Raw genomic sequence first — 27,557 nt, forward strand, 5'->3', positions numbered from 1 at the left:
GCGTCCTACTAATCCTGTGCTTCACCCTTATTTACGATTGATAGTAATTTTTGCGCCACACTTCGTTCCTTATCACCGTCCAATGATAAAACCCCCAACACAAAGCTCGATCTGACTACTCTTAATTTATTCGCCACACGAGATTCGTTTGTGCGCAAAGCTGCTCTGAAACGTGCTACAATTAAAAATTGCAATTGCAGTCAGATAACCCGACATCTTTTGTGGCAAAAAAATTGACTAATGTTGATAGTATGATATAAGAATTAAAGGATTAGCGAGTTTGTTCTGATAAAAACATGCAGATGTTTCGGTTAGACTTTTCAAAGATAAAGTGAAAATCGAAGCCGCCGATCGGAAAGCGTGTCTTTGGTAAGAGCGGCCATCTGGAGAATATCGGACGGTTCGAAATAATTTTCTCAATTTTCCATAAATTAGCGGAATTACTAACAAGTTTTAAACAACATTGTTTGTTTCGTGGGGTAATTTAATTTGGCGAATTCTGTTACGGGAAGTCAAGAAGTGGTAGCTTAGTTTTCGATTTTTTCGATTTTGTTACTGTTCAGAATTGTGGTTGAAATGGATCAGTTCAGGACGGTGTTCGTTGTGGTGGTGGCTGCAGGATTGGTCCGAAACCAGGTAGTTTATTTTCGTTGCTTTATGTTTTTGTTACATACAAGTCCTTGACGGATATTTGCGTCAGTTATGATTTTTTTCATATTAGAAATCCGTTATCTAAATCTCCGTTTGATCGACTAAACAATTAAGTAATTATTAGTTCGTTTTTAGAACACGCTTGAACCACGAAAAAACAGGTGTATCGGTTTTTGTTAGAGAAATCCGTGGAACTATTAAAAGGCGGAACAAACATTAATTAAATCAACTATTTTTATTTTGATTAGAGATAACACTTAGATGTGTAAATGAGCCTTATTCAATTCAATCAAAAGTATGAGTAATTTTGATACTAGTTTGATAAGGATGGGACTTGTTATCACGATATCACTTTGTAACAATACATCTTTAAAAATATATTGGCTTGTTATAACAATGTATTTAACCATATGCTGCGGATTAAACGGGTTATGTGGTGCAACATATGTCATTTTAATGTTATTATTTTATCGATCTTGCAGGCTAGCGTCGTGGGTAATTCGAATGCAACAGGTAAGCAATTAAAAAATTATCGTCTGGCTATCCTAATACGCTTCTTTATTCGTTTTGACGGGTCACAATCTCAAAAATTTTACAATAATTAGTCTAGTATATTATATTTCTGAATCTTCTACATTCTTAAACGTCTCAATAAATCTTGATAACAAACAGTGACAAGTAATCCCGTTATCCTGTTCTAGATTAAAATTAATCTTTAGTTAATTTTGATAATATAGTGATAGAGATTGCGAAATCGACACTAACAATGTCAAACACCGGATTTGCTCCAATTTTGAAAGTGATATCAGCGGAAGCTAAATTTGGAAGAAATCAATTTAAAAATTTATGAGCCAGTCAACCAATTTTCGGATTCATACACGTAAACAAGAGCTTATTTTAGCGTCATGTGTGAATCCTTTGATCTGCAGAAATGTTGCAATTTCAAAATAGATTTGTTTTGACTACAAAATGTACTTAACGTTAGCTTATATTTTTTTTAATTTTGTGAACAATTCACACAAGTTATTCATTGTACAGGGAAAAGTCAGTCCGTGGCTGTTCCCACCACTCCAGAAGCCACCCTAGAAGGTAACCCTTCCTTTCACAATTCGCATGTAAAACCAATTATTCCAGAAACCACAATCCAGGAGTGTGGACCTTTATCCAACCTCACCATCACCCCTGAGTTCAACACCATTGACAACTACATCAACCTGAAACTGTCATGGAACGAAATCGACAACAACAGCACAGTGTCCATCGACATCATCAAGCATCCCAACTCTACTAAGGACTGTTATCCAGAAATGCACATTTTTAACCATCCTTTACTCGTAAGACTTCTAAAAAAACCCACCACGAATTAAATTTCGAATTCCAGAACAACAGCATCTTGCAGCCGAATATGGTCACCTCAGATGAAGTCAATCCCGGTTGTCCCTATTGGATCAATATACATTCAGAACACGAAAAACCGGAGCAAATTTATTGTACGTTTAATTACACTTTGCCCGACTGCGTGGGAAACAAGTATGATTGTGATAAGTATAAGCCGAATCCAAAAATTCTAGACCTGGAGGACATTTCTGAAAATAAGTTTACGATTAAATGGGATCCTGGAGACACTACGGCTGATGGTGATCCTTACGAGAATAGGGAAGTGCGCTTTGATTAGTAAGTACGAGAAGCGGTGGTTTTACCTGTGACATGAATCTTTTTCAGTATTGAGTCCAGTGAAATGGACTTCGGTTTTAACAGAGAATCGGCAAAAATTTTAGAAAACGATTTGGAAAAACACGTTTCTGAAATTCAGATGAAGTTGTTTGAAGGAGAAAATTATACTCTGATCGGGACTTTCAGAAATAATTTTTCGTGCTTTGTGGAGTATAAACGGCTTTTCACAGGTGAGGAGAAGGGTTGTTCGATATTGTTGTTGACTATGAAGTTACAGCACCCATGAAAAGCCACTCCAGCGGTAGTATTATAATTTTCGCTTTAATCGGAGTCGTGATATTAGTGGTGATTTTGAAGTTCAAGGATATAATGAAATATAAAACCAAAGTTCTGAATTTCATAATTCCAGGCAGAAGAAGAAGCCAAGATCTGGTTACATTACGGTACGCAGTTTTTAGTTCCCGAGCGTAAGATAAGTTTCCGTTTGTCTGTCTGTCTGTCTGTCCGCCGTCTGTGTCTATTTTTATTAGACCGATAATCTCCGATCGATTGTCACATTTTATACGTATGTTAGGAATATTATGATCAAACACTACGTATCCGCTATGAATTTTTATCCTAGACTTCGAGATTTTTGAGAAAAAATCAAAATCATATAACAATTTTTGGCTTTTCGATTTTTCGTTTTTCAACATTTCAATTTCGGGAATTTTGCGATTTCCTGATTATTCCTTCTTTCGATCTTTTGGTGATTTTGTTACTGGATATAACATTTTTCGACTTCTCGTATTTCCATTTTTTTAATTTTTGATTTGTTAGGCCAGTTTTTCGATTTTATTTAAAATTTAAACACACTTTTAGGTCTGAAAAACTTCCGATGACCACTAACTTCCAGTATACACCTGCTGAAATTTCGGTAAACAATTTTAACACTTTGGAAGAATTAATGGTGAAAAGATTTACAGGAAGGAGTGTTTGACGAATACGAATTCCCCAGAAACCGGATTATCATCAAAGAAGTGATAGGTAGCGGAGCTTTCGGACAAGTATACTCTGCCAAAGCGATAGGAATCGGAGGCATAGAAGGATACAAAATGGTCGCAGTGAAAACTTTGGGTGAAGGCGGTGAGTTAAACCATACAAGTGTGTAAATACGAGTGATAACATGATTTCTAGAAAACATAACTCGAGAAGCTATCAACGATTTTATCGCAGAAATCGAGATTTTTAAGAAAATTGGTAAACACCCGAACATAGTGGCTCTCCTGGGTTGTTGTACCGTGGACACCCCGTATATGATGATCATGGAGTTTGTCCCTTGCGGCGACTTAAAAAATTATTTGTTAGAACTACGTGCACAGTGGCTCAATAGAAAAAATGTTTCCATGAGCAGACAAATTTTCTTTCCGGAGTAAGTACTTTCCAGTGTCGCACACTGTTACTAATAATTTACACAGCAATAGTGGGTCGCACTTTGAGCCGCCGTCACCCACCTCTTCAAATTCCACAAAAACCAGTACCTTACCTTCAGTTTCTGAAAGTAACTATAATATTTTTCAGTTCAACGGGTAATTACTCCAGTGTTTTTCAGGTGCATGTTCTAGTCCCGACGTTCCCATGACGCCTCTCCTCGCCCACTACGCTGACGCCCTCGACAAAGTCCTCGACGACGCCGAGCTCCAAAAGTTCGCCCTCCAAATCGCCAAGGGCATGTCCCATTTGGAAAAAATCGGCGTCACCCATCGGGATCTCGCCGCTCGAAACATCCTCATCAACGAAAACAAGACCCTTAAGATCTCGGACTTCGGTCTGTCTCGTAGCGGCCCCTACATCAACCACAAAACCAAGAAGCTACCATTACGCTGGATGGCCATCGAGGCCATCGTGGAGCAAAAGTATGACAGTAAGAGTGACGTGTGGTCGTTCGGGGTGGTGCTCTGGGAGATCGGGACTCTGGGGGCCTTTCCTTACGAAAGCGTCCCGGATTCCTTCCTCCAGCAGTTTTTACAAATGGGGCGGCGGCTGGAGCGACCCGAGATTTGTACCAACGAGTTGTATGAGTTGATGGGGCTGTGCTGGGCGCGGAATCCCGAAGATAGACCGACGTTTCGGGAGTTGGTAGAGGCACTGGATGTGAAAAAGAGGAGGGTTTACGTGAATTTTAACCACTTGAATCCGACGTATGTTTTTCCTCCGAGTGATATCGAAAATTTTGCGCAAACTGTGGACATTCACATGCAGTGATGAACTCTAGTTTTCGGAATATACCAAGTGTAAATATGATTAATTTTTGTACTTACATTAGGCTAGTTAAATTAAACCGGTATTATTTTGTAAGGTGTGTTTAATATAAAAAAAATTCAAGTGTCTTGATTGTCAAAATAAAAAACAATAAGTTTCGTTGAAATTTTGGGACTCATCTGAATACTATTAAACATAACAGTTATTTATTTGTTCTGGTTATTAGTTAGTTTTATTAATGCATTAATTTAAGTCAAATTTTGCATATATTAATAAAATTAGGTGTCTCTTATGACTCACAATTTACATTTTACAGCCATCTAGGTCATTAGGTTGAATGGCCACTAAAATGTTTAACAGACAAATTTAAATAAACTATAATTTAAAGGGGCAGTAATATAATACAGTTTTGGTCAGTATGAAAATACAAACTGCATGTTCAATAACATATTGGCTGATAAAATATGAACAGTAAAAAAATGGGAATGAAATGAGCAGCTCATAAGTGCATACTTGAATGCGTTAAAATACTGTTACGTTGAACTGGTGATTAAAATCGGCGTGGGTAAAACTCAACAATTTAATTTCTTAATAACTCCAATTTATACGACAAACTATGCAGCGATTATGTATGAAATAATTCTGCGGCCGCTGTCAACGACAATGACTATCATCGTTCATCGCCGTACATACTAGAACCAATCTGTTAGAAATATTAGGTTAAATATAATCTCTAATAAAATGTAATCGTTTATCCTTGGGATGAAAATAGTACAAACAAATATAAAGGTAAAGCTAAAAATTCTAAGAATTATACATATTAGAATAAACAGATAAATGAAGATTTCGATATTTACCTTGACTTATAAACGCGGATCGAACTTTTATTTATTTATATTTTGCGTAACAACACACTTCCGATTCCAAATGCTAGAAATTGCAGTTTCAGGAATATGAAAAATATCCAATGCTTGTTTTTTCCAGTAGTTTATGTTTCCCTTGCGATAAAATTACAAACACCTCTAATGGTTACAATATAAACACGTATCTAGTTGTAATATTTACCACGACGCGACGTTGGCGCGTCCTACTAATCCTGTGCTTCACCCTTATTTACGACTGATAGTAGTCTTTGTACCTTATCCCATTCATAAAACTTCCAATTTATCACAAACAAAGCTCCTAATTCGCGATTCGTTTGCGCGCAAAGCTGCTCTGAAACGTGCTTCAATTAAAATTTTCAATTCCAGTCAAGTCACCGGAAATCTTTTGTCGCAACAAAATTGGCTTATGTTGATAGTACGATATAAGGATTAAAGGATTAGCAAGTTTGCTCTGATAAAAACATGCAGATGTATGGGTTAAACGGCTTTTTAAAGATAAAGTGAAACTCGAAGGCGCCGATCGGAAACGCGCTTCTTGGTAGTAGCAGCCATCTGGAAAATATCAGACGGTTCCCATAATTTGACTCGATTTTCCATTAATCAGCCGAATTACTGACGAATTTTAAACAACCTTGTTTTTATCGTAGCCTGATTTATTTTGGCGGAATCTGTTATGTCATGTCAAAAAGATTCCTCGTTGTAGATAGTTGAGTGGGATCTCAGTTTTCGATTTTTTTTTATTTTGGTAGTATTCAGAATAGTGGTTGATATGGGTCAGTTTAGAACGGTGTTGGTTGTGGTGGTGGTTGGAGGATTAGGCCGAAATCAGGTAATTTAATTTCGTTTCTTCGTATTAGTAATCTGTTATGTAAATCTCCGTTTAATCGACGAAACAATTAAGTTAATTAGTGGAACTGTTAAAAAGCGGAACAAATATTAATCAAATCAACTATTTTTATTTTTGATAGAGATAACTCTTAAATGGGGACTTGTTATCACGGCATCATTTTGAAACTATACATCTTTAAAAATATATTCGCTTGTTATAACAATGTACTTAACCATATGCTGCGGATTATACGGCTTATGTAGCGCAACATATGTCATTTTAATGCTATTATTTTATCGATCTTGCAGGCTAGCGTCGTGGGTAATTCGACTGCAACAGGTAAGCAACTACATTACGTTGTCAAAATAGATCTGATGTACTAAACGTTAATTAATTTTTTTTTTTCAATTTTGTGAACAACTCACGCAAGTTATTCATTGTACAAAAACAAGTCTGTAGTTCCCACCATTCCAGAAGCCACCCTAGAAGGCAACCCTTCTTTTCACCATTCGCATATAAATCCAATTATTCCAGAAACCACAATCCAGGAGTGGTGCCCTTTATCCAACCTCACCGTCACCCCCGACTTCGACACCATCTACAACTACATCAACCTGAAACTGTCATGGAACAAAATCGACAACAACAACACAGTGTCCATCAGCATCATCCAGCAACCCGACTCTAAGTACGACTGTTTGGCAGAAATGCACACCTTTGACCACTCTTTACTCGTAAGGTATTAAACAAACCCTACCATGAATTAAATTTGGAATTTCAGAACAACAGCATCTTGCAGTCGGATATGGTCACCTCATCAGGAGAAGTCAATCCCGGTTGTTCCTACACGATCTACATATTTTCAGAATACGAAAAAGGGGAGCAAATTAACTGTGAGTTTAATTACACTTTGCCCGACTGCGTGGAAAGCAAGTGTGATTGTGATAAGTATGAGCCGAATCCAAAAATTCTGGACCTGGAACCCATTTCCGGAAACATGTTTAAGATTAAATGGGATCCTGGAGACACTACGACTGGTGGCGATTTTTACGAGATTAGGGAAGTTCGTTTTGACTAGTAAGTATTAGAAGCGGTGGTTTTACGTGTGATAAGAGTGCTTTTCAGTGTTGAGTCCATTAAGGGGGATTTCAAAATTTATAGAGAACGAGCAGAAATTTTAGAAAACGATTTGGAAAAACACATTTCTGAAATTCAGATGAAGTTGTTTGAAGGAGAAAATTATACTCTGATCGGGAATTTCAGAAATAATTTTTCATGTCGGGCGGAGAGTACGCGGTCTTTCACAGGTGAGAAGAAGGGTTGTTCGTTATTGTTGTTAACTGTGCTGTTACAGCACCCAAGAAAAGCCAATTCAGCGTTGGTGTTATAATTTTCGCTTTAATCGGAGTGATTTTAATATTAGTGGTGATTCTGAAGTTCCAGAATATGGTAAAATATAAAACCAAAGTTCTGAATGTCATAATTCCAGGCAGAAGAAGAAACCATCAAGATCCGGTTGCATTGCGGTACGAGCGTAACGATTTTTCGTTTTTCAACATTCCAATTTCAGGAATTTTTCGATTTCCTGATTTTTTCCTTCTTTCGATTCTTTGATGTTTCTGTTGCTGGATATAAAAATTTTTCGACTTTTCGCATTTCCATTTTTTTAATTTTTGATTTGTTAGGCCAATTTTTCAGTTTTATGTAAAATTGAAACTCACTTTTAGGTCTGAACAACTTCCGATGACCACTAACTTCCGGTATATACCTGCTGAAATTTCGGTAAACAGTTTTAACACTTTGGAAAAATTAATGGTGAAAAGATTTGCAGGAAAGAGTGTTTGACGAATACGAATTCCCCAGAAACCGAATTATCATCAAAGAAGTGATAGGTAGCGGAGCTTTCGGACAAGTATACTCTGCCAAAGCGATAGGAATCGGAGGCATAGAAGGATACAAAATGGTCGCAGTGAAAACTTTGGGTGAAGGCGGTGAGTTAAACCATACAAGTGTGTAAATACGAGTGATAACATTATGACTTCTAGAACACATAACTCGAGAAGCTATCAACGATTTTATAGCAGAAATCGAAATTTTTAAGAAAATTGGTCAACACCCGAACATCGTGGCTCTCCTGGGTTGTTGTACCGTGGGCACCCCGTATATGATGATCATGGAGTTTGTCCCTTGCGGCGACTTAAAAAATTATTTGTTAGAACTACGTGCACAGTGGCTCAATAGAAAAAATGTTTCCATGAGCAGACAAATTTTCTTTCCGGAGTAAGTACTTTCCAGTGTCGCACACTGTTACTAATAATTTACACAGCAATAGTGGGTCGTACATAGAGCCGCCGTCACCCACCTCTTCAAATTCCACAAAAACCAGCCGACTACCTTCAGTTTCTGAAAGTAACTACAACATTTTTCAGTTCAACGGGTAATTACTCCAGTGTTTTTCAGGCGCATGCTCTAGTCCCGACGTTCCCATGACCCCCCTCCTCGCCCACTACGCTAACGCCCTCGACAAAGTCCTCGACGACGCCGAGCTCCAAAAGTTCGCCCTTCAAATCGCCAAGGGCATGTCCCATCTGGAAAAAATCGGCGTCACCCATCGGGATCTCGCCGCTCGAAACATCCTCATCAACGAATACAAGATCCTTAAGATCTCCGACTTCGGTCTGTCTCGTAGCGGCCTCTACATCCACCACAAAACCAAGAAGCTACCATTACGTTGGATGGCCATCGAGGCTATCGCGGAGCAAAGGTATGACAGCAAGAGTGACGTGTGGTCGTTCGGGGTGGTGCTCTGGGAGATCGGGACTCTGGGGGCCTTTCCTTACGAAAGCGTCCCGGATTCCTTCCTCCAGCAGTTTTTACAATTGGGGTGGCGGCTGGAGCGACCCGAGATTTGTACCAACGAGTTGTATGGGTTGATGGAGCAGTGCTGGGCCCGGAATCCTGAAGATAGACCGACGTTTCGGGAGTTGGTGGACGCGCTGGATGTGAAGAAGAGGAAAGTTTACGTGAATTTCAACCAGTTGAATCCGACGTATATTTTTCCTCCGAGCGATATCGAAAATTTTGCGGAAAATCCTGTGCAGATTGTGGACATTCATATGTAGTGAAAGAATTCGAGTTTTCGGAATAGATATAAATTTTGTAGTTTCATTAGTCTAGTTAAATTAAACTGGTATTATTTTGTAAGGTGTGTTTTTTTAAATGAATTAATATAAAAATTCAAGTGTCTTAATTGTGTTTGCTACGAAAATACATTTTTTTATTTTTAAGTGGTAATGTTTGGAATAAAATGTAGATAATCGTTTATCCTTGACATGAATATATATAGTACAAACAAATATTAAAGTAAACCGAAAAATTCTAAGAATTATACTTTGTAGAACCCAAACAAATATTAACAGATAAATGATTATTTCGGTTCTTTCCTTGACTTATAAACGTAAATCGGACTTTTATTTATTTATATTTTGAGTAACAAGACACTTCCGATTCCAATTGCTAGAAACTGCAGTTGTAGGAACCCGAAAAATAGCCAAGGCCTGTTTTTGCCAGCAGATTATGTTTACCAAAATAATTATCCGCCGCGATAAAATTACAAACACCTCTAATAGTTACAATATGAACACGTGTCCAGTTGTAATATTTACCATGAACGTTAAGCCGTCCTACTAATCCTGTGCTTCACCCTATTTGCGATTGATAATAATTTTTGCGCCGCGGTTCGTACCTTACCATCGCCCAATGATAAAACCTCCAACACAAAGCTCCGTCTGACTACGGTTAATTTATTCACCACACGCGATTCCTTTATGCGCAAGACTGCTCTGAAACGTGCTTGACTTAAAAATTTCAGTTCCAGTCAGACCACCTGAAATCTTTTGTCTCAAAAAAATTGACTCATGTTTAAAATATGATATCAGGATTAAAGGATTTGCGTGTTTTCTCTGACAAAAAAATCGATGTATCGCTAAAACGACTTGTTAAAGATAATGTGAAAGTCCAAGGCGTCGGTCGGAAACGCGTTTCTTGGAAAAAGCAGCCATCTGGAAAATATCGGATGGTTCGCCATAATTTTTCTCAATATACATATTCACTCATGGAGGTCGATTTATTTATTTTTTTCTAGGACGGGAGTTTAATAAGATTCCTAGTGTTATTTTACTTTTCGAATTTTTTCGATTTCGTTGGATTTCAGACTAGTGGCTGACATGGATCAGTTCAGGACGGTGTTGGCTGTGGTGGTGGTTGCAGGATTGATCCGACACCAGGTAGTTTATTTTCGTTGCTTTATGTTTCTGAGTTAAAAACGCGCATTATCAGTTTCGCGAATAACGTACAAAACCTTGACGGATATTTGCGTCGGTTACGATTTTTTTTATATTATAAAACCATTATCTAAATCTACGTTTGATTCACTAATCAATTAAGTAATAATTAGTTCGTTTTTAGCACACGCGTGAACTATGAAAAGCAAGACAGTAATTAAATCAACTGTTTTTATTTTTGTAACAACTTATTAAATTCAATCAATACTATGAGTGATTTTAATACTACTTTGATAGGGGTGGAACTTGTTATCACGAAACGATACATCTTTAAAAATATATTCGCTTGTTATAGCAGTGTATTTAACCATATTTTATTTTATTATTATTTTATCGATATTGCAGGCTAGCGTCGTGGGTAATTCACATACAACAGGTAAGCAACTAAAAAATTATTGTCTGGCTATTTTAATACGCTTTTTTATTCGTTTTGACTGATCTCTCCAAGAAAATGTGTTTAGTTAAATTTCGAAAATCGTCAAAAATGGGTCGAAATTTGTACAAAATTTCATGTTTGAAGAAGTCGACTAAAAATTCTCAAAAAATTCTAGGTTATAGATCTTGACGTGCTGATTCCAAAAATATCGTGTGTTAAGGTCACTGGGCAACATTTTCGAAAAATTTATGAGCCGGTCAACCAATTTTCGGATACATACATGTATACAAGAGCTTATTTTAGCGTCATGGATGAATCTTTTGATGTGTAGACATGTTGCGATTTGAAAATAGATTTGTTTTGACTACACCACGTTGCCAAAATAGATCTGATGTACTAAATGTTGATTATATTTTTTTTTAATTTTGTGAACAACTCACACAAGTTATTTATTGTACAGAGACAGGCCTGTCTGAGACAGTTCCCACCACTGCAGAAGCCACACTAGAAGGTAACCCATCCCTTCACAATTCGCATTTAAAACCAATTATTCCAGAAACCACAATCCAGGAGTGGTGCCCTTTATCCAACCTCACCGTCACCCCAGACTTCAACACCACCTACAACTACATCAACCTGAAACTATCATGGAACGAAATCAACAACAACAACACAGTGTCCATTAGCATCATCCAGCAACCCCACTCTAAGTCCGACTGTTTGGCAGAAATGAGCACCATTGACCACTCTTTACTCGTAAGGTATCAAACAAACCCCAACACGAATTAAATTTCGAATTTCAGAACAACAGCATCTTGCAGTCGAATATGGTCACCTCACTAGGACAAGTCAATCCCGGTTGTTCCTACACGATCTACATATTTTCAGAATACGAAAAAGGGGAGCAAATTAACTGTGAGTTTAATTACACTTTGCCCGACTGCGTGGAAAGCAAGTGTGATTGTGATAAGTATGAGCCGAATCCAAAAATTCTGGACCTGGAGCACATTTCCGGAAACAAGTTTAAGATTAAATGGGATCCTGGAGACACTACGACTGGTGGCAATTTTTACGAGATTAGGGAAGTTCGCTTTGACTAGTAAGTATTAGAAGCGGTGGTTTTACGTGTGATAAGAGTACTTTTTCAGTGTTGAGTCCATTAACGAGGATTTCGGAAGTTCTAGAGAACGAGCAGAAATTATCGAAAACGATTTGGAAAAACACGTTTATGAACTTCAGATGAAGTTGTTTGAAGGAAAAAATTACATTCTGATAGGGACTTTCAGAAATAATTTTTCTTGTTGGGCGGAGTGTACGTGGTCTTTCACAGGTGAGGAGATAGCTTATTCGTTATTGTTGTTGACTATGCTGACAGAGCAATATTCTGGAAAAATTTGTTGGTAAATTCGAATTTTACAATAATTAGTCTAGCAGTGTCTGAAATTCGTCTAATCCAGACACAGAGACGGAAACGGGAAACCGATTTTTCATATTCTAAGAGCTATGAAACGTCGTTTTTTCATTCTTGAGAAATAATGCAGTTTGAAGATTAATTTATTTGTATTACCACACACACAAGTTTTAATGTGTTCTGTTCCTGAAAATTATGACCCAACTAACTTAATTTAAGCAAATTCCGATTTCGACCTATGTAAGTAACATAAACCAGGTTTTTTCCTTCTGAACTCTCTTATGTGATCAATCTTATTTCAATGAAAGCATTTTATCTCCTTATTTTTCTGTATCTTTTATATTCTTAAGTACCTGAAAAAAATTTGATAAGGACCAGTAAAAGGTTATCCCGTTATCCTGTGTCAGATTAAAATATATTTTTAATGAATTTAGACAATATAATAACTAGAGATTGCGAAATAATTATTAAGAACCTCAAACACCGGATTCGCCCCAATTTTGAAAGCGATATCAAAGGAAGTTAAATTTCGAAAAAATAAATTTAAAAATTTATGAGCCAGTCAACCAACAGGACACGAAAAAGGAGAGCAAATTAATTTTATGTTTAATTACACTTTGCCCGACTGCGTAGACTTGTGTTATAACTATAAGCCGAATCCAAAAATTCTCGACCTGAAGGCCGTTTCTGGAAACAAGTTTAAGATTAAATGGGATCCTGGAAACACTACGGCTAGTGGTGATTATTACGAGAATAGGGAAGTTCGCTTTGACTAGTAAGCATTAGAAGCGGTGGTTTTACGTGTGATAAGAGTACTTTTCAGTGTTGAGTCCAGTAATAGGGACTTCGATTTTTACAGAAAATCAGCAGAAATTGCAGAAAACGATTTGGAAAAACACGTTTCTGAAATTCAGATGAAGTTGGTTGCAGGAGAAAATTACACTCTGATAGGGGTTTTCACAAATAATTTTTGGTGTGAGGCCGAGGCGAAGCATAACTTTTTTTTTCCAGACGCTATTATTGTTGACTCTGCTGTTAAAGCACACAAGAAAAGCGACTTCGTCGTTAACGTTAACATTATAATTTTCGCTTTAATCGGAGTCGTGATATTGATGGTGATTCTGAAGTTCAAGGATATAGTGAGATGTAAAGCCAAAATCCTGAATTTCATAATTCCAGGAAGAAGAGGAAACCAACATCTGGTTGCATTACGGTACGTAGTTTTTAGTTCCTATCCTACGTTAAGTTTCCGTCTGTCAGTCTGTCTGTCTGTCCGCCGTCTGTGTTGATTTTTATTAGACAAACAAGCTCCGAAGCTATCAGATCGATTGTTGTCACTTTTTGTATGAATGTTAGGAATATCATGTCGATGATCAAAAACTATGTTTCCGTGTTGAATTTTTAACCTAGAATTCGAGATTTTTGAGAAAAAATCAAAATCGTGTAACAATTTTTGGATTTTCGATTTTTCGTTTTTCAACATTTCAATTTCGAGAATCTTGCAATTTCCTGATTTTTCCTTCTTTCGAATCTTTTGGTGATTTTGTTGCTGGATATAACAATTTTTCGACTTTTCGCATTTCCATTCTTTTAATTTTTGATTTGCTAGGCCAATTTTTCGATTTTATTTAAAATTTAAACACACTTTTAGGTCTGAAAAACTTCCGATGACCATTAACTTCCAGTATACACCTGCTGAAATTTCGGTAAACAATTTTAACACTTTGGAAGAATTAATGGTGAAAAGATTTACAGGAAGGAGTGTTTGACGAATACGAATTCCCCAGAAACCGGATTATCGTCAAAGAAGTGATAGGTAGCGGAGCTTTCGGACAAGTATACTCTGCCAAAGCGATAGGAATCGGAGGCATAGAAGGATACAAAATGGTCGCAGTGAAAACTTTGGGTGAAGGCGGTGGGTGAAAACATACAAGTGTGTAAAAACGAGTGATAACATTATGATTTCTAGAAAACATAACTCGAGAAGCTATCAACGATTTTATAGCAGAAATCGAGATTTTTAAGAAAATTGGTAAACACCCGAACATCGTGGCTCTCTTCGGTTGTTGTACCGTGGACACCCCGTATATGATGATCATGGAGTTTGTCCCTTGCGGCGACTTAAAAAATTATTTGTTAGAACTACGTGCACAGTGGCTCAATAGAAAAAATATTTCCATGAGTAGACAAATTTTCTTTCCGGAGTAAGTACTTTCCAGTGTCGCACACTGTTACTAATAATTTACACAGCAATAGTGGGTCGCACTTTGAGCCGCCGTCACCCACCTCTTCAAATTCCACAAAAACCAGCCGACTACCTTCAGTTTCTGAAAGTAACTATAACATTTTTCAGTTCAACGGGTAATTACTCTAGTGTTTTTCAGGTGTATGTTCTAGTCCCGACGTTCCCAATACCCCCCTGCTCGCTCACTACGCCAACGTCCTCGACAAAGTCCTCGACGACGCCGAGCTCCAAAAGTTCGCCCTCCAAATCGCCAAGGGCATGTCCCATCTGGAAAAAATCGGCGTCACGCATCGGGATCTCGCCGCTCGAAACATCCTCATCAACGAACACAAAATCCTCAAGATCTCCGACTTCGGTCTGTCTCGCAGCGGCCTCTACATCCACCACAAAACTAAGAAGCTACCATTACGCTGGATGGCCATCGAGGCTATCGCGGAGCAAAGGTATGACAGCAAGAGTGACGTGTGGTCGTTCGGGGTGGTGCTCTGGGAGATCGGGACTCTGGGGGCCTTTCCTTACGAAAGCGTCCCGGATTCCTTCCTCCAGCAGTTTTTACAGTTGGGGTGGCGGCTGGAGCGACCCGAGATTTGTACCAACGAGTTGTATGGGCTGATGGAGCGGTGCTGGGCCCGGAATCCTGAAGATAGACCGACGTTTCGGGAGTTGGTGGACGCGCTGGATGTGAAGAAGAGGAAAGTTTACGTGAATTTCAACCAGTTGAATCCGACGTATATTTTTCCTCCGAGCGATATCGAAAATTTTGCGGAAAATCCTGTGCAGATTGTGGACATTCATATGTAGTGAAAGAATTCGAGTTTTCGGAATAGATATAAATTTTGTAGTTTCATTAGTCTAGTTAAATTAAACTGGTATTATTTTGTAAGGTGTGTTTTTTTAAATGAATTAATATAAAAATTCAAGTGTCTTAATTGTGTTTGCTACGAAAATACATTTTTTTATTTTTAAGTGGTAATGTTTGGAATAAAATGTAGATAATCGTTTATCCTTGACATGAATATATATAGTACAAACAAATATTAAAGTAAACCGAAAAATTCTAAGAATTATACTTTGTAGAACCCAAACAAATATTAACAGATAAATGATTATTTCGGTTCTTTCCTTGACTTATAAACGTAAATCGGACTTTTATTTATTTATATTTTGAGTAACAAGACACTTCCGATTCCAATTGCTAGAAACTGCAGTTGTAGGAACCCGAAAAATAGCCAAGGCCTGTTTTTGCCAGTAGATTATGTTTACCAAAATAATTATCCGCCGCGATAAAATTACAAACACCTCTAATCAGTGCCGAAACTAGCTATAGGCCGAGTAGGCCCTTGCCTAGGGGCGCCAACGACAAGGGGCGCCAAATTCGTCCAAAAATTATGTTGTATAATTTTGAAAATTTCATTGTACCCTATAAACTTTTATTGGAAATAACGAGATGGACAGTAGTACAATAGCAAGAGATATTTACAACTTAAGTTGTCGCGAGCCGATAATCCCCAGATGTTAGAAACCAGAATAATCCAAGTCCGGGCAGGGACCATCGTTATTCGTTACTCATGAACAGAAATGACCACTATTTTATGAGTACAACTACCTGGCAAATGTTCTCAGACAAATTCGGGTGAACTGGTGTGAGCCATAAATATTTCTTACCATTGTACTACTGTCCGTCTCGTTATCGTCAATAAAATTTTATAGGGTGGAATGAAATTTCCAAAACTATACCAAGAGTTATGTCATATTATTCTTTTTTTATTTTGAACGGAAACTCAGAAACGTGTAACCGGTGCGACAGGTTTTTAAATGTTAATTTTATTTTGAACTTATATAAAATTTATACATATTATATACCTATATGTATAATCTCGATTTTTTTTCTTTTTTATATTTTATCATAGTATCTGTTTTGCGTAGTTATTAAAAAATATAAATAAAACTGTTCGGTAAAATAGCATTTTTATGTGTAGAGGAGGGGCGCCTAACGCAAGTTTCGCCTATACCTAAATATTCCTTGGTTTCGGCACTGCCTCTAATGGTTACAATATAAACACGTGTCCAGTTAGAATAGTTACCACGAAGGTTAAGCCGTCCTACTAATCCTGTACTTCACCCTTATTTGCGATTGACAATAATTTTTGCGCCGCGCTTCGTACCTTACCATCGTCCAATAATAAAACGTCCAACACAAAGCTCGATTTGACTACGGTTAATTTATTCACCACACGCGATTCCTTTGTGCGCAAGACTGCTCTGAAACGTGCTTGACTTAAAAATTTCAGTTCCAGTCAGACCACCTGAAATCTTTTGTCTCAAAAAAATTGACTCATGTTGAAAATATGATATCAGGATTAAAGGATTTGCGTGTTTTCTTTGACAAAAAAAATCGATGTATCGGTAAAACGACTTTTTAAGGATAATGTGAAAGTCCAAGGCGTCGGTCGGAAACGCGTTTCTTGGAAAAAGCAGCCATCTGGAAAATATCGGATGGTTCGCCATAATTTTTCTCAATACACATTCACTCATGGAGGCCGATTTATTTATTTTTTTCTAGGACGGGAGTTTAATAAGATTCCTAGTGTTATTTTACTTTTCGAATTTTTTCGATTTCGTTGGATTTCAGAGTAGTGGCTGACATGGATCAGTTCAGGACGGTGTTGGCTGTGGTGGTGGTTGCAGGATTGATCCGACATCAGGTAGTTTATTTTCGTTGCTTTATGTTTCTGAGTCAAAAACGCGCATTATCAGTTTCGCGAATAACGTACAAATCCTTGACGGATATTTGCGTCTGTTACGATTTTTTTCATATTATAAATCCATTATCTAAATCTACGTTTGATCCACTAAACAATTAAGTAATAATTAGTTCGTTTTTAGCACACGCGTGAACTATGAAAAGCAAGACAGTAATTAAATCAACTGTTTTTATTTTTGTAACAACTTATTAAATTCAATCAATACTATGAGTGATTTTAATACTACTTTGATAGGGTTGGAACTTGTTATCACGAAACGATACATCTTTAAAAATATATTCGCTTGTTATAGCAGTGTATTTAACCATATTTTATTTTATTATTATTTTATCGATATTGCAGGCTAGCGTCGTGGGTAATTCACATACAACAGGTAAGCAACTAAAAAATTATTGTCTGGCTATTTTAATACGCTTTTTTATTCGTTTTGACTGATCTCTCCAAGAAAATGTGTTTAGTTAAATTTCGAAAATCGTCAAAAATGGGTCGAAATTTGTACAAAATTTCATGTTTGAAGAAGTCGACTAAAAATTCTCAAAACATTCTAGGTTATAGATCTTGACATGCTGATTCCAAAAATATCGTGTGTTAAGGTCACTGGGTAACATTTTCGAAAAATTTATGAGCCGGTCAACCAATTTTCGGATACATAGATGTATACAAGAGCTTATTTTAGCGTCATGGATGAATCTTTTGATGTGTAGACATGTTGCGATTTGAAAATAGATTTGTTTTGACTACACCACGTTGCCAAAATAGATCTGATGTACTAAATGTTGATTATATTTTTTTTTAATTTTGTGAACAACTCACACAAGTTATTTATTGTACAGAGACAGGCCTGTCTGAGACAGTTCCCACCACTGCAGAAGCCACACTAGAAGGTAACCCATCCCTTCACAATTCGCATTTAAAACCAATTATTCCAGAAACCACAATCCAGGAGTGGTGCCCTTTATCCAACCTCACCGTCACCCCAGACTTCAACACCACCTACAACTACATCAACCTGAAACTATCATGGAACGAAATCAACAACAACAACACAGTGTCCATTAGCATCATCCAGCAACCCCACTCTAAGTCTGACTGTTTGGCAGAAATGAGCACCATTGACCACTCTTTACTCGTAAGGTATCAAACAAACCCCAACACGAATTAAATTTCGAATTTCAGAACAACAGCATCTTGCAGTCGGATATGGTCACCTCACTAGGACAAGCAGTCAATCCCGGTTGTTCCTACACGATCTACATATTTTCACAACACGGAAAAGGGGAGCAAATTAACTGTCAGTTTAATTACACTTTGCCCGACTGCGTGGAAAGCAAGTGTGATTGTGATAAGTATAAGCCGAATCCGAAAATTCTGGACCTGGAGCCCATTTCCGGAAACAAGTTTAAGATTAAATGGGATTCTGGAAACACTACGACTAGTGGCGATTTTTACGAGATTAGGGAAGTTCGCTTTGACTAGTAAGTATTAGAAGCGGTGGTTTTACGTGTGATAAGAGTACTTTTCAGTGTTGAGTCCATTAAGGAAGATTTCAAAAGTTCTAGAGAACGAGCAAAAATTATAGAAAACGATTTGGAAAAACACGTTTCTGAAATTCAGATGAAGTTGTTTGAAGGAGAAAATTACACTCTGATCGGGACTTTCAGAAATAATTTTTCGTGCTGGGCGGAGTATAAGCGGCCTTTTACAGGTGAGGAGAAGGGTTGTTCGATATTGTTGTTGACTATGAAGTTGCAGCACCCATGAAAAGCTACTCCATTATTAGCGTTATAATTTTCGTTTTAATCGGAGTCGTGATATTAGTGGTGATTTTGAAGTTCAAGGATATAATGAAATATAAAACCAAAGTACTGAATTTCATAATTCCAGGCAGAAGAAGAAGCCAAGATCTGATTGCATTACGGTACGCAGTTTTTAGTTCCCGAGCATAAGCTAAGTTTCCGTCTGTCAGTCTGTCTGTCTGTCCGCCGTTTGTGTCGATTTTTATTAGACGGATAATCTCCGATCGATTGTCACATTTTATACGTATGTTAGGAATATTATGATCAAACACTACGTATCCGCTATGAATTTTTATCCTAGACTTCGAGATTTTTGAGAAAAAATCAAAATCGTATAACAATTTTTGGCTTTTCGATTTTTCGTTTTTCAACATTTCAATCTCGGGAATTTTGCGATTTCCTGATTTTTCCTTCTTTCGATCTTTTGGTGATTCTGTTGCTGGATATAACAATTTTTCGACTTTTCGCATTTCCACTTTTTTAATTTTTGATTTGTTAGGCCAGTTTTTCGATTTTATTAAAAATTGAAACACACTTTTAGGTCTGAACAACTTCCGATGACGACTAACTTCCAGTATACACCTGCTGAAATTTCGGTAAACAATTTTAACACTTTGGAAGAATTAATGATGTAAAGATTTACAGGAAAGAGTGTTTGACGAATACGAATTCCCCAGAAACCGGATTATCGTCAAAGAAGTGATAGGTAGCGGAGCTTTCGGACAAGTATACTCTGCCAAAGCGATAGGAATCGGAGGCATAGAAGGATACAAAATGGTCGCAGTGAAAACTTTGGGTCAAGGCGGTGAGTTAAGGGGACTCGCTAGACGAGGTATAACATTTTTTTGGTTTTTTGTATGAAAAAATGATATTAATATAGATGTATCAAACTGCAGCTTTTTTCATATTCTAGAGCGCAGAGACCAGTTCAATTCACCTAAAAAAATATGGCTGAGAAATATCATAAAAAAAGCACCATTGTATGTTTTCTTTTCAAGTTTTTTGAGTCATAACCATCATAGAATCGCTTGAAAATTCGCACATGGATAAAACATCACTTTTTACAGGGCACAGAGTCATTAAATATTTGTTAGTTGTACAATTTGTTTAAATAATAATGTGTTTATTAAAATCAAAATATACCACAAATTAATGCAAAATACCTCGAATAATTTTAACAGGAATATCAGAGGAAAATTAATGATCTATTGGTTAGCAGAGTTTTTAACAAAAACTAACAATTATTGAAAAAAATGGGTATCAATTCGACAGAATTTGAGCAGTTAGTTCAGTACTTTGCCGATAGGAGCGCCACTAAAATTTACGGAAGGGACATTCGAGGTAAAACCCTTATCGTCTGCTCTACCATAAGCTGATTGTTAGAGTTCTCGGCTGATTTTTCTAATTTATGGCGCGGAACTCAGTTTTATAACAAGCCGCCAGGACCGGCCGTAGTAATCTATTGTTAAGGAAATTAACTTTTACGCAATGAGGTACTATCATAAAACCGAATTAAAACTGGGGAACTATAATATTTTTACTCCACTCAGGATCCTGAATTCAATACACATGATTACTAAAAATTCATTGTAATATTATTGTTAATATATATTTTGCTTTGTTAATTAATAAAACTAATAAACATATTTATAACAATAATAAAAAATATATAAAATACAGCTTTTGTTTAACACGTATAAGTAGCTAAGTGTATCTACTACTTATCCCAGAAAGGAGGTGTTTTAAAAAAGCCCTACGCCCAGTAACTTCTCGCTTCATTGTTTACTCGAAAAAAGTGCTCGTATATGTTTTCATTTGCCAAGAGATCATTTTCAAAATATATTTATAATAAAAATATGCAAGTCTTGGTGATGAAAAATGTACTCCTAATAAATTATTAAAGTACATAAAAAAATAGAAACAAATTTTATTTATTTTAAAAAAATCTCTCGCAAAGGCAGGTTCCTCTTTCTTCTTGAATCAATTATTTCGGGCAATAATGCGCCAAAGTAAAATCTGCCAAGTTTATCTGCCATCTTTTTACATATATTTCTTCGTCTTTATAATTTTTTTCTATATTTATTCCTTTGGGTGTCCATACAACAAAATAAACTTGTGAAATACCCGTAACAAGCATTTGTCCCTGGACTTGAAAGTAGTAATCATGATTTTTTTTTTAGTTTCAATTCTCGGTCTGTCAATGTACAAAATTTGATTATTTTTTTTCTAACCGCTTCTTCGGGAGACAAATCTTGCGATTTTGAAGGGCATTTAATTTCGACTCCTATCCTCTAGAACCCTGTCTGGACTAGCAGCCAAGTAAGGAAATTGTTTTGAAATAAAGAAGCCACACCGTTCAGTTTTTATATTTTTATTTACTTCAAAACACTTGACAGCTTTTTCCTCACTTTGCTGTCCATAGTATGTATGACTATTACCTCTAAATGTACTGTAAAACAGAGACTCCACAGTTTTAGCTATTGCTGTAGTCGGTCTAAGTTTGTAAATACGTCCAAAATTTGAAGCCGTAACCCTAATTTCTCTTTCTTTTGCCCAAATGTGCCTGTTGCCCAGTGTCTATTTCAATTTGGTCTAAATTCAAAGATAATTTTCTCAAAAAAACCTCTTTGTCTGTCACAAATGTTTCTACATCCATGACAGGATTTTCTAAAAAATATTTAAACCATAATCACAGTCGGGACCAGCATACGAAAATTTTTTTACGACATACATATTTTTTTTACGAATACTTTGTCTAAGACGAGCTTGTTTTATAGACGAATAATATTTTTTTGTTATTAAACCAGGACCGTTTTAATCACAATATATTTACTTATCCCCTCTAAAAAATTGATGACGCCACCTCAAAATTTTGCTGAATAAATCCTATCTAAATTGTATAAAATATTATGAGTCTCTTCTTGTGATTTATCATTCCATTCATGTTTTTTGGATTTGCATATACAGGATGACCCCAAAAATTAATGAATGCGTAAATTTATTTTATTGATTTAATCAGGAACTACAGAACCCAATGCTTTGAAATCTTGCAAATGTTTTAAGGTTATAAAGAGCATAATAACTTTTTAGTCAAAATATATTTGCTTATCCCCTCCAAAAAATTTATGACGTCAGCTCAAAAGTTTGCCGTACAATCCTATTTAAAATTTACAAAATATGCTGAGTCTCTTCTTGTAATTTATCATTCCATTCATATTTTTTGGATTCGGATATACAGGGTGACCCAAAAATTTAATGAATGCGCAAATTTATTTTATTGATTTAATCAGGAACTACAAAACCGAATGCTTTGAAATCTAATGTGAAAAAAAAAACATAATAGGCATGCAGTCGTCACGTTTCCGATAGCGAGGGAAGTACTGTCTAAACTCTTCAGACCAATTTTTTTGATTTTCCCATTTTTCCATTTCTCAATTTTTCAATATTTCAGTTTGGGATTTTTTCACTGTTTCGATTCTTTAATTTTCCTTCCATTTTTAGGTTTTTCAATATTTCAGCTTTGGAATTTTGCAATATTTCGTTCCTTCAATGTTTCAAATTTTTGATATTGTGCTTTCTCGGTTTTTAAATTTTTCGATATTTTAATTTTTCAGTTTTTAAAGTCTTAGGTTTTTAGATTTCTCACTATCTCGAATTTTCAATTTTTCAGTTCCATGATTTTTCAATTTGTCGAATTTTTAAATTTTAGATTTTTTATTCTCTATCATTCAATTTTCTGAGTTTTCAGGCTTAGATTTTTTTTGTTGTTCAATTCTTGGATTTTTAAAATTGTTGTCTTTTCCTATTTATCAACTTACTGGGATTTCAATGTTTTGATTTTTTGATTGTTCAATTTCTCGATTTTTTGAATTTTTTGATATGATTTTGTTTTCAAAAATTTTCAGTTTTTCAGTTTATTAACTTTACGATATTTCAGTTTTACGATTTTTAATTTTTTTTATTTTTCAGTTTTCAATTTTTGACGTTTCTAAATTTTTCGATTTTTCAATTTTTCGATTAACTGATTTTTTGATTTTCCCATTTCTCTATTTCTTGATTTTTCAATTCTTTCTTCAATTGTGATTTTTCAATTTTTCGATTTCTGAATTTTTCAATGTTTCAGTTTTGGATTTTTTCACTTTTCCGATTCTTCAATTTTCTTTCCATTTTTCAGTTTTTCAAGATTGCAGTTTTGAATTTTTTCACTTTTTCGATTTTTCAATTTTCCTTCCATTTTTCAGTTTTTCAGTATTTCAGTTCTGAGATTTTGCAATCTTTCGGTTCTTCAATTTTTCCATTTTTTGATGTTTCGATTTCTCGGTTTTTCAATTTTTCGATATGTATTTTAATTTTTCAATTTTTAAGTTCTAGATTTTCCGTTAATTTTTTTGTTTTCCTTGATGTTTTGATTTCTCGATTATTCGATTTTTCAAGTTCTCGGTTTAGATTTTTTGGTTTTCCAATTCTACGATTTTTAAATTGTTTAATTTTTAGATTGTTCAATTTCTCGATTTATAGATTTTTCAATTTTTCGGTTTACCGATTTTTTTTCATTTAAAATGTTTCAATTTTTCAATTATTCGGTTTTCGATTTTTCAATTTTGGTGTAATTTGAAAACGGTATTAATAATACATCTATTAGACGAATAAACTAACAGACGGGCTTGATAAGCCTTGTTTGCTCTAGAGTGTCTAAATTGTGTTTGAATAATATAATAATTATCTCGAATATTAAAATTAATATGTCAAAAGAATACGAGAAATGATTATTCTGTGCTGAAGGCACGTTGTGAGCCGCCTGTCATAAATTATCATTATTCTGCATTATCGGCGCGTCAGGTAGATTTAAAGAATTAAACAAATGGCGCCCAATTCAAACTTGTCTCTCGTCTAGCGTTCCCCCTTAAACCATACACGTGTGTAAATACGAATGATAACATTATGACTTCTAGAAAACACAACTCAAGAAGCTATCAACGATTTTATAGCCGAAATCGAGATTTTTAAAAAAATTGGTCAACACCCGAACGTAGTGGCTCTCCTGGGTTGTTGTACCGTGGACACCCCGTATATGATGATCATGGAGTTTGTCCCTTGTGGCGACTTAAAAAATTATTTGTTAGAACTACGGGCACAGTGGCTCAAGAGAAAAAATATTTCCATGAGTAGACCAATTTTCTTTTCGGAGTAAGTACTTTCCAGTGTCGCACACTGTTACTAATAATTTACACAGCAATAGTGGGTCGCACTTAGAGCCGTCGTCACCCACCTCTTCAAATTCCACAAAAACCAGCCGACTACCTTCAGTTTCTGAAAGTAACTATAACATTTTTCAGTTCAACGGGTAATTACTCCAGTGTTTTTCAGGTGTATGTCCTAGTCCCGACGTCCCCGATACCCCCCTTCTCGCCCACTACGCCAACGTCCTCGACAAAGTCCTCGACCACGCCGAGCTCCAAAAGTTCGCCCTCCAAATCGCCAAGGGCATGTCCCATCTGGAAAAAATCGGCGTCACCCATCGGGATCTCGCCGCTCGAAACATCCTCATCAACGAACACAAAATCCTCAAGATCTCCGACTTCGGTCTGTCTCGTAGCGGCCCCTACATCAACCACAAAACCAAGAAGCTACCATTACGCTGGATGGCCATCGAGGCCATCGTGGAGCAAAAGTATGACAGTAAGAGTGACGTGTGGTCGTTCGGGGTGGTGCTCTGGGAAATCGGGACTCTGGGGGCCTTTCCTTACGAAAGCGTCCCAGATTCCTTCCTCCAGCAGTTTTTACAAATGGGGCGGCGGCTGGAGCGACCCGAGATTTGTACCAACGAGTTGTATGAGTTGATGGGGTTGTGCTGGGCGCGGAATCCCGAAGATAGACCGACGTTTCGGGAGTTGGTGGACGCGCTGGATGTGAAGAAGAGGAAGGTTTACGTGAATTTTAACCAGTTGAATCCGACGTATATTTTTCCTCCGAGCGATATCGAAAATTTTACCGAAAATCCGGTTCAAATTGTGGATATTCACATGCAGTGAATGAACTCAAGTTTTCGGAACAGAGATATTGTAAATATGATTAATTTTTAAACTTCGTAACAGGAAATTTCCTTGAAATAGTGGGACTCATCTAAATACTATTAAACATAACAGTTATTTATTCGTTCTGGTTGGTAATTACGGTTTCAATGACAATAATCGAAGATATTTCTTTGGAGCTATAATCTCACGTTTCGCGGTGACTCATGGCTACGACAAAATATTCATTACGGTAATTCCCAACAAACTAAACTAAAAAAAATCCATTTTATTGTTTAATCGTGTTTTTTGTGGCCCCTGTCAAGGGGAGCCACTGCTGATTTTTTCAGCCCACATACCTATTTAACAACTGACTAGTGAAATTATATTATTAGTGGAAAACACACAATGAAGACGAAAAGTACGCTTATACGTGTTATTCGTGATTTCCTACACCCTCTGCAACGCTTTTGTTCTAAAGGATGGCAGCACACCTGGTAATTATAAAATTATTACAATTCTTGAATTACGTAGTGTTCCTTCCAGGTATTAAATTCACATCCTGTCCGAAACTAGTGAGCTGTCAACCTCTCTGCAAGCGAGGAACAACGAACCTTATCGCCCAGAGGTGTTGCAAGTGTAACAACTTAAAAAAAAGCCGCCATCTGCCCGTCTAAACTAAAACCGACCCACACTTTTCGTAAAATATTTATTTATTTATTCGTAATTGGTATTTTTTTAATCAGTATTTTTATCGCAACACCTGCGCGAGATAAGCTACCAAAAACAGTCCGTATCTTAACCTTTATCCCTTCAGATATTAAATCTATCGATTGTTTCGAGCACAGATTGTTGAACTTTATCAGATTTTTCACATTCTGTTCAACTGTAGACGAAGCACACAGAATAATAAAATAAAAATGAAAGCAGTTACTTTGTTCGTGGTTTTGGTGCTTGTGGCTTCTTCGTCCCAGTATGACACCCAAGTTTTCCGAGATATTTTCGACCAACTTCCTCCACTGAACATCGATACATCGAGCATTTTGAAAATCATGGCTGATCGTAAGTAACGAGAATGAAGTGGTAAGTGTTAATGTGGGTGTACTTTCAGATTCCTGCGCTGACCAAAACTGTCTGACCACGGGAAATACGGTCTGCCCTTACGCAGTTTTTTGTGAGATGTATTGCCAAGAAGATCAGCAGACAGTGGGAGCTTGTTTGAGGGGAAGCTGTAATTGTATTCCACTACAGTTGTAATTTATATTGAAATATAATTGTGCGAAATGTGTTCATAATTAATAGATAAAATAAAATCAAATAAGGCGTAATTAACACCCTGCAACACCTACGTCTTAATTCATACACAGTTTTTTTCCCAAAAACACTCATAATCTTAAAATATTTGCACGATTTCACAACACTCGGTATTTGCAATTTTTTTTTAAAGCATTTAGTTTTGGAATTTCAAAGTGAAATCGTATAATGTTACACAATTTCGATTTTTTCTCCAAAAATCTGGATGTCTAGGGTGAAAACTCGACACGGATTCATGAATCACATAAAAAAAAAGGGACAAATTAATTAGTACTAGGTAAAATGGTACGTTTCCCCCACATTTTGTTTTTTAATTTATTATAAGATGATTTATCACTTTTAACCTACCAGTTTTGACGTTAAAGTGTTTTTTTTTATAAAAATCAAGGTCAAAGTGGGGTGAAATGTTAAAAAAATGCATTAAAAAAAATTCACCACAAAAATTGACTTTTTTTATTTTATAAAAAAGCAACAAACTTCGATGTCAAAATTGGCCTGTTTGCTTAAAACATGATAAAGTAGCTTAAAATTGATGAAAAAACTGGTAAAAAAAGCTTAATACATATTTGAAAAAAAAGTTAGGTGAAACGTACCATTTTACTTTCTACTCATTTCAGAATCACCAAAAATTATATTTGATAAAGATAAATTAAATCGGCAAAATTGTAAAATCATGTTATTATTGTTTTAAGTGGGATTTATAAAGTTGCTGTTGACGTGGAAATTCCCGTTGCAGTCGCTGTTCTCACTGTTGCTTTTAGAGCCCCGCCCACCCACCCTATCTCAATTGTGATTATTTTTTCATTCGTCGTGGGTAAAGAGGGCGGAGCTTAACTGCAAAATCCTTATTTCTCTACGAGAAATTAAAAACATGTTTTTGAGTATCGTGTTATTCAAAGAGTACTATGTACACTAAGAAAACCATTTTAACCATGTTTTAAGTTTTTTGTTGTGAAAAGATGGCTATGCATATTAAGAAAAATAAAGGCAAAATATAAGCCTATCCCACCCACCCTA

At 36.2% G+C, this 27,557-nt stretch overlaps 4 protein-coding genes across 11 annotated transcripts; all 4 read left to right on the top strand.

The window, feature by feature from the left end:
* The first annotated feature begins 130 nt into the window (after window positions 1-130).
* LOC135136180 (fibroblast growth factor receptor-like) lies at window positions 131-4,662 on the top strand. 4 transcript variants are annotated; one of them, XM_064065343.1, is made up of 13 exons: window positions 131-369; window positions 436-636; window positions 1,134-1,164; window positions 1,690-1,740; window positions 1,786-1,985; window positions 2,033-2,325; window positions 2,374-2,555; window positions 2,603-2,768; window positions 3,187-3,241; window positions 3,291-3,450; window positions 3,502-3,736; window positions 3,783-3,865; window positions 3,917-4,662. In XM_064065343.1, exons 2-13 carry the CDS (start codon window positions 577-579, stop codon window positions 4,567-4,569), a joined length of 2,169 nt encoding a protein of 722 aa, XP_063921413.1. In that variant the 5' UTR covers window positions 131-369; window positions 436-576; the 3' UTR covers window positions 4,570-4,662. The 4 variants fall into 4 exon arrangements, with proteins under 4 accessions (XP_063921413.1, XP_063921415.1, XP_063921412.1 ...); XM_064065345.1 differs by lacking the exon at window positions 1,690-1,740 and having other exon boundaries at window positions 131-636; XM_064065342.1 differs by lacking the exons at window positions 131-369; window positions 436-636 and having other exon boundaries at window positions 716-1,164.
* Window positions 4,663-5,618: 956 nt separating this feature from the next.
* LOC135136181 (mast/stem cell growth factor receptor kita-like) lies at window positions 5,619-9,483 on the top strand. Its single transcript, XM_064065347.1, has 11 exons — window positions 5,619-6,279; window positions 6,588-6,618; window positions 6,814-7,013; window positions 7,061-7,356; window positions 7,405-7,586; window positions 7,634-7,805; window positions 8,007-8,061; window positions 8,111-8,270; window positions 8,325-8,559; window positions 8,606-8,688; window positions 8,740-9,483. The coding sequence occupies exons 1-11, from the start codon at window positions 6,220-6,222 to the stop codon at window positions 9,399-9,401; spliced, it is 2,136 nt and encodes a 711-aa protein (XP_063921417.1). The 5' UTR covers window positions 5,619-6,219; the 3' UTR covers window positions 9,402-9,483.
* Window positions 9,484-10,271: 788 nt separating this feature from the next.
* LOC135136170 (mast/stem cell growth factor receptor Kit-like) lies at window positions 10,272-15,537 on the top strand. The gene is made up of 13 exons (XM_064065329.1): window positions 10,272-10,565; window positions 10,968-10,998; window positions 11,459-11,509; window positions 11,555-11,754; window positions 11,802-12,097; window positions 12,147-12,328; window positions 13,043-13,184; window positions 13,233-13,622; window positions 14,061-14,115; window positions 14,165-14,324; window positions 14,379-14,613; window positions 14,660-14,742; window positions 14,794-15,537. The coding sequence occupies exons 1-13, from the start codon at window positions 10,506-10,508 to the stop codon at window positions 15,453-15,455; spliced, it is 2,547 nt and encodes an 848-aa protein (XP_063921399.1). The 5' UTR covers window positions 10,272-10,505; the 3' UTR covers window positions 15,456-15,537.
* A 1,526-nt stretch (window positions 15,538-17,063) lies between these two features.
* On the top strand, window positions 17,064-26,547 carry LOC135136172 (receptor-like tyrosine-protein kinase kin-16). Of its 5 annotated transcripts, XM_064065331.1 has the most exons (15): window positions 17,065-17,359; window positions 17,762-17,792; window positions 18,253-18,303; window positions 18,349-18,548; window positions 18,596-18,894; window positions 18,943-19,124; window positions 19,172-19,337; window positions 19,757-19,811; window positions 19,861-20,020; window positions 24,168-24,402; window positions 24,449-24,531; window positions 24,583-25,277; window positions 25,553-25,723; window positions 25,773-26,288; window positions 26,338-26,547. In XM_064065331.1, the coding sequence occupies exons 1-12, from the start codon at window positions 17,300-17,302 to the stop codon at window positions 25,245-25,247; spliced, it is 2,187 nt and encodes a 728-aa protein (XP_063921401.1). In that variant the 5' UTR covers window positions 17,065-17,299; the 3' UTR covers window positions 25,248-25,277; window positions 25,553-25,723; window positions 25,773-26,288; window positions 26,338-26,547. The 5 variants fall into 5 exon arrangements, with proteins under 5 accessions (XP_063921400.1, XP_063921403.1, XP_063921401.1 ...); XM_064065330.1 differs by having other exon boundaries at window positions 17,064-17,359; window positions 18,253-18,548; XM_064065333.1 differs by lacking the exon at window positions 18,253-18,303 and having other exon boundaries at window positions 17,064-17,359.
* The last annotated feature ends 1,010 nt before the right edge of the window (window positions 26,548-27,557 follow it).

The sequence above is a fragment of the Zophobas morio genome, unplaced genomic scaffold, assembly GCF_036711695.1.
Source record: "Zophobas morio isolate AGI-343-1 ecotype UQ-CSIRO unplaced genomic scaffold, CSIRO_AGI_Zmor_V1 ptg000026l, whole genome shotgun sequence".
In the NCBI taxonomy this organism is placed as follows: Eukaryota; Metazoa; Arthropoda; class Insecta; order Coleoptera; family Tenebrionidae; genus Zophobas; species Zophobas morio.